This window comes from Pediculus humanus, genomic scaffold, assembly GCF_000006295.1.
Source record: "Pediculus humanus corporis 1103172107667 genomic scaffold, whole genome shotgun sequence".
In the NCBI taxonomy this organism is placed as follows: Eukaryota; Metazoa; Arthropoda; class Insecta; order Psocodea; family Pediculidae; genus Pediculus; species Pediculus humanus.
The window spans coordinates 1,232,202-1,239,129 of NW_002987276.1; the positions used below are offsets into that span (position 1 = coordinate 1,232,202).

General features: G+C 32.3%; 1 protein-coding gene across 1 annotated transcript; it reads right to left on the reverse strand.

Moving 5' to 3' along the window:
* Positions 1 to 418: 418 nt before the first annotated feature.
* Phum_PHUM287820 (uncharacterized protein) lies at positions 419 to 6,740 on the reverse strand (the record flags this gene model as incomplete). Its single annotated transcript, XM_002426919.1, has 11 exons — positions 419 to 437; positions 659 to 1,523; positions 1,603 to 3,391; positions 3,502 to 3,963; positions 4,044 to 4,246; positions 4,816 to 4,939; positions 5,238 to 5,408; positions 5,607 to 5,722; positions 5,813 to 5,876; positions 5,966 to 6,082; positions 6,621 to 6,740. The coding sequence occupies 11 exons, from the start codon at positions 6,738 to 6,740 to the stop codon at positions 419 to 421; spliced, it is 4,050 nt and encodes a 1,349-aa protein (XP_002426964.1).
* Between the last annotated feature and the right edge of the window lie 188 nt (positions 6,741 to 6,928).

The window sequence follows — 6,928 nt, forward strand, 5'->3', positions numbered from 1 at the left end:
ATGATTAAATAGTTCTACTTTATTTATTTATTTATTTATTATTTTATTGCTTGCTCCTACTACGGTGTTTTTTGTATAATTAATTTTTTTGACCACATTTTTTATAATAATAATAATAATAATAATAATATAAATTTTATTGTGTTAAGAATTTATGCCGCTTAATACTACTAAACACATACGTCAAGCTTCTAACTACACTTTGGAGAGAAAATATTATTATTATTATTATTATTATTATTTTAAATTTTACCTTTACGAAATTATTTTGCTTTTTTTCATTTGATGGGTATTTTGATATATATATATATTAAAATTAAAATATTTAACGCAATCCGGAAATAATAATAATAATAACAGGAAGCACTTGATTAATAATTTTGCCTTTAAAGGCTTTTGTTTTTTTTTGTAATACAGTTTATATAAAAAGCTCAATCCTGAAATTTTATTTATGTATAAATAATACCATCTCTTTTATAGTATAAGAGAAGGGAAATAATAATTTTTCCAGTTTTGAGTTATTGTCGTCAGAGTTTTATTTTTCCTCATTTTTATTATTATTATTATTATAATAAGTGTGTGTGTATATGAATAATTGGCAGGACATCACGTGGTTTGATTTATATTATATTTTTAATTAACTTTATTATTTAATGACAAATCGTTATATCGTTTTTGCGAATTGTCCCACGAAACGTTTGCATTCGACCAATTTTCTTCGTCGGATAATCTTTTATCATCTGCTGCCACGTCGGTCGAGTTCTTTTCCGTTGATAGATCCGTTCTTAACGTCGTCTGTAACCTTCCAGAATCTTTCAATTCGTCCGACGCGGTATTATTTTGACGGCAAAATATTGATTCGTTTGATTTTCCACTGCCTTCGGCGGCATTGGCGTGAATTTGATTTTGAACGTTGACCATGTTCCTCGTCTGTTTAGAAGATTGATTGAAAAGAAGTTTTGTCGATTGAAAATCAATTTCCGGTGGTGGTGGTTCGTTATTTCCGGTGTTATCGAACGATTGATTTGTTTTTGGTAATGAATGCGTTTTTTGTATTTGTATCCCGATTGTCGGAAGCATTCTTCCACTTCCCGGTTGATGGGGTAACATTCTTTCGGGAGCGGATTTCATTTTATCACTCGGAGGATTTGGAAGTTGACGACCTTCGGCAAATAATAATTGCCTTTCGGGTGTCAACGGAAGTTGTCTTTCGTTTCTTTCCGGTATCGATCCGTGAAGGGATTTATTCGGTGTTGGTAATTTCCGCGGACTGCTACCCGTTTCAACGTCTGTTGATCCCGGCTGTAATGGTAATGTGTTGTTGGTCCATTTTACATCACCCTCAGGTGTGTGTCCGTTTGTACAATCTTCAGTAATCGTTCTTAAATCTGTATTAATTTCATCTCCGTGTGGCAGTGGTGGTAGCACTGGCATTTTTTGTGCTAATTTATAACTCGCTTGCCGTAACATTTGTCTCTGTCTTGATGTCATGTATGCTAAAACGGGTGGCGATTGTTGAGATGCTTTAAAAGAAAAATTTACATTTTATTTATTTGGCTTCTTGGATGATGTGATATGACAAAGATGTGTAAAACCTCTTACCTTGTTGAAAAGCTCCTTGTTTCTGCAGTAAGTGTCGCTTCTGTTGCAAAAGTCGGTGCTGCATAAGTTGCTGTTGCAAAGGAGTTTTCCCTAAATGAGCATTTTGTTGCACTGATGCATTCATTGACGAAGGACTGCTTACTACTAAATCACTCAAATTTAAAAATTCATTTTTTTGTGATGGATTCGGATTGAATTGGTTGGCGGTCATCAATGTTTCAGGGAGTCCAATTTTCTTCGGAACTTGCTTTCGTGAAGAATTTTCATCTAAATATTGTTCCGGTAGGCTCACTTGATGATATTGAACGTGTTGAATTTGTCTCACGCATTGCTCTTCTTGAGAAGGTGTCTGATATTTATTTTTAAGAACTTCATGCTCTCTTTGTACTAAATGCAATTCCATGGCCCCCTTCGTTTTACCCATGTCGTTTAATTTTTGATGATTGAAAACGGTTAAATTTGAATTTATTTCTTGTGGAATGTCTACTTGTTGTTGAGGTACTAAACCATCACTCGCTCGTCTTCCTTCCCGAAAATCTATGGGACTCCTCGTTAAATTTCTATTTCCCGTGATTGGGTTCGGCCTATGAAAAGGCTTCATAGACGACGTGAACAAACTTGAATGCATCATGTTTTTACTTACAACAGGATTGTCTGTTGAATATTTTATCGTATTCGAAGAAGTACAACTTGGCAAACTAGATGCTAATTCAGAATCGAATTGATAATCGAGAGAGGATTCAAATGCCGACAATGTATTTTTCAAACAAGGAGAATGAGAAGGAGAATGACAATGACTGTTTATGTGCTGACTTAGACTTTTTTGATGAACTCCGACGGTTAAATTTGAATTCAATCGTTGTTGATTAACAATGGCATTGGAACTTTTACCACTTCCCGGTGAATCTTCAATGTCCGTTTCGATACCTTCGTCTGTGGAACTGGAATATTGTTGATGACAAATACTTTCGTTTCCCTTACGTTCAGATCTTAGAAATGGATTCGTCGTCGCTCTTGTGAGTGGTAATCTAAACATATCATTGTGTCCCAACGTTATCCCTGATATTTTTTCATCGATTTTAGTCGTTTCCGATTCCGATATTGCTTCTAAATCTTTCGAAATGTTTGATATGTTTAATGAGTTTATCGATTCCGGTATAACTATTTCGTTTTGAGATCTGACAACATCCATAAAATTGGCAATGTCGCCCGATGCCGTAGATTTATTTTTTTCATTGAAATTTTGAGCGCTCCGTGAGGTTTGCATTTGTTTATTCCCTTCGAATCCCGTCGTAAACGTGTTACCATATTGATTTTGTTGCTGTTGTAAAATTTCAAAATTTTCTTTCAACAATTTATTACTTTGCTGTAACAGGTCTTGCCAATCGAAATTTTTTTGCTCAACATCGAAAATATTATTTTTATCATCATCGAAAATGGAACGATGACTTTCCGTTCTTAAAAAAATCGGTTCGCGACTCATTTGTTGATTCACGTACTTGAAATCGTTGAAATTTTGAGCGGGAGAAATTATACCGGAAGCGATATCTTGAATCCCTCTTTCATCAGCGATATGTATTTCAAAATCCGTGCTCTTTTGCAAATTTTTCATTTCTTTTGTACAATGTTTGGGGGTTAATCCGTTTTCGCTTTTGATTTGTAAATTCATTTGAAGAGCATTATAAAATTCTTGAGGTATTGGCGATGATGATCCGTGTTGAGGAAAGCAAATAGCTCCCGAGTTAGATAAATATCTTGTATTTTGCAGTCGTGGATCTTCTTGAGAATTCTACAAGTAATTTTTAAAAATGAAAGCAACACTTTCATTTTAATAACTTCCATGCAAACATACAAAATAAAATCAGTAAAAAAAAAAAGAGGTATTCTTTAACCACGAACCATAAATTTTTCTCGTCCTCTCTGAGGCTCATCCAACCACTGATCCATTCCCGGAAAAACATAAAGACCTGAAGTTCTATTCGGATTGGCTAAACCGAGAAAATCAACTGGAATGGATTCCGAGATAAAATCTTCCGGTTTAATACTTTCGTTAAACTTTCCCATACTCGATGCGGTTGACGAATTAGGAGGTCTACACGAACCGTCGAGATATTTTTGAACGTCTAACAAATTGACATCGCGATTCCTATGTTCGGTACTTTCCGCGATTCTTATGTTATTATCACCTGTTAATTTTCTCATTGCTTGTTCCGCTATCGAACTCGGCCTCCTACAATCTATTTCGTCATCGGTATGACAACCGAATTGATTTACGTTTAATTCTTTGCGATGCTGACGAAGTCTTTTTAATAAAAGATAATAAATGGCCGCGTGATGATCGTAACTGCCGCAACGAAGAGACTAAAAAACAAAAATTTATTGTCTTTTAAATAAGTCTTATGAGTCACTCCGAGGAAAACTATAAAAAAATTTATAGGAACCTCTCGAGTTTTCACCGAATCGATACCCAAACTTTGCATGAGTCGTAAAATCTGATCGTTTAATTCGTGCGTTGTTCCGATATTTGTCGAATCAGGTAATTTAGGTATTTCGGCTTGCATCCACCTGTGCTTTTTAATATTTTCTATTGAGTATCTTTTACCAGGATCAACGACTAACATTTTTCTTATTAATGATTCGCAATCTAAAAATAATATAATATTAAATAGTAAAAACTTTTTAAATATAAAATGACTCTGTTAATCAATGTTTAACTTTTTATAAATCAAACAATTTACAAAAAAATCCAATACTATCATAATTTCGATAACTTCGTTTCCCGAAGAATTTTTTCAATATAATCAATAGCAAATTATTATTATTATTATTATTATTATTTTTTAATTATAAAATGAAAAAAAAAAAAAAATTCAAATAATAATAATAATAATAATAATAGAAAAAATTGATTCGTGAATATTTGTTTTAAAAGACGCAAAATATACGAATAAAGAAACTCGAAATGGGGAAAGCGGTCACTGACGTCACTCTGGGGCGAATGACGTAAATGAAAGGGTTAGATTTTCATAACCTTTTCCAACTCTTAGATGATGAAAATTTTACTAGAATATAAAAAATAATTTTTTTTTTTTTCTCGAAATATCATAATAAAACGTATAATTGAGACGTGATGCGGGGGCGAGGGCGGGGGGCACGTGGGAAGGGGTGGGGAAAAAAAATATTTGATAAACCTAAGGTTCGTACATTACCAACCTGAGCTCATGAAATAAGGAATCCGAAAACGACCTGATAAAACTCGATCTTTTAAAGATTGAAGTGTGGATCCATCAAATGGAAGAGCTCCACATACTAAAACGTAGAGAACGACCCCTAAACTCTGAAAATAATAATAATAATAATAATAATAGTAAATTTTTAATTAAAAAAATGTTTTTCTTATTTCTATGCTTGATACCCCCCCCCCTTAGTCACCCACTTTTTCTTGCGTGGAATTTTTAAATTACAAAAAAAATTTTTTTTTTTTATAACATACGTACGTGGACTTCACACGTGCGTCACATTTTTTTTTTCTCTTTCTTTCCACACTCACACACGCACGCACGCACACACGCACGCAGACCGATTATTTTATTTGTTTGATATATGATAAGATTAAGTAAAATAGGATATCTTACCCAAATATCAATTTCGGGTCCTACGTATTTTAAACCTTGAAATACTTCTGGAGCGGCATAGGGAGGAGAACCGCACCATGTTGAAAGAAGTTCGTTCGGATTATAATAATTACTAAATCCAAAATCTGCAATTTTTATTTCCATATTTTGATCCATTAAAAGATTTTCAGCCTGAAAAAAGAGCAAAGGGGAAAAAAATTTTTTTTGTTTGTTTGTTTGTTTGTTTGTTCGTTCGATTTTTCGAAAAAAACTTTATGCACACGATTTCTTTTCTCTCTCTCTCTCTCTCTCTTTCTCTCTCTCTCTCTCTCTCTCTCTCTCTCTCTCTCTCTCTCTCTCTCTCTTTCTCTCTCTCTCTCTTTTTCTCACCTTTAAATCTCGATGAACAATTTGCTTACTATGACAATATTCTATTGCTGAAAGTATTTGCCAAAATTTTTTCCTCGCCGTTTTCTCATTCATTCTACCAAATTTTGCGATGTAGTCTTAAAAACAAACAATAATAATAATAATTTGAAATAACGGTTTTTTTTTTAAAATTAAAAATCATTATTATTATTATTAATCAATCTTACCAAATATTTCGCCTTGACTAGCATATTCAGAAACTATATAAATCATATTTTTAGTTTCCATAACCTAAAAATAAATTTTTCATTTTTTTTTCAAATTAAAACGAATAAAAAAAAAATGAAAAGACCGATAATAATAATGATAATGATAACGACCTGAAATAATTTAATTATATGTGGATGATCGAGTTGTTTCATTATGTCAACTTCTCTATAAACTTTAAGCAAATTAACGGCATCTAATTGAGTTTTGTCAATTATTTTGATTGCCCCCTACAAAACAAAAAAAAAAAAAAATGGTTGGAAAAACTTTTTCTATCCTTCTATACTAAAAACAGATAATAATAATAATAACTACATGTATTAGTTTCAACGTTTTTTTAAAAAAAAAAAAAACGTTGATGACGTAATTATCATAGAGTAGATAAACAAACGAGAAAAAAAAATGTCGAGTTAAACCCAAGGATTTTTAGGTAATTTTAAAAGATTGGGAGAAAAAAAAACGTCAATTGGGGCAATTTTTCCTAAGCGTTTCGTCAAAACTTTGATGACGTTTTACATGTCTGACATATTAGAATGTTAAATGCGTGGGTGGTTTTTTTTTAAAACAATTCCGTGCACGTACCCATTAACAAAAAAAAAAAAAAAAAAAAAACGTTTGGGTGTATAATAATTTGTCGCCAATTGATCGCCGCCATGTTTTTCTCATGAAAAAGTCACTCGATTCATTAGGAAAAAAATTTTTTTTTTTTTCTTTTTCTTTTATATTAAACCGTTTAAAATAAAATTATTTATTATTTATTAATCTTACCTGAGTTTTTGTTATTCGATGTCTTGCTAATTTGACAACGGCAAAATTTCCTTTTCCTATTGTTTTTTCTATGTCATAGAAACCTACACGAATGGGAGCCTTCTGACGACGTTCCGACATTTTCACATATCACCATATTAACAACATTTTTTTCGATTTATAAATACTATTATTATTATTATTATTATTTTTCCCCTCCTTTTTCAATTTTGTCCCTTTCGTCGTTTTCATCAAATTCATCATTGCCTAATATATTTTTTTTGTTTTCCCGACATTTTGTTTGTGGTGGATTGACGATACGATAGCCC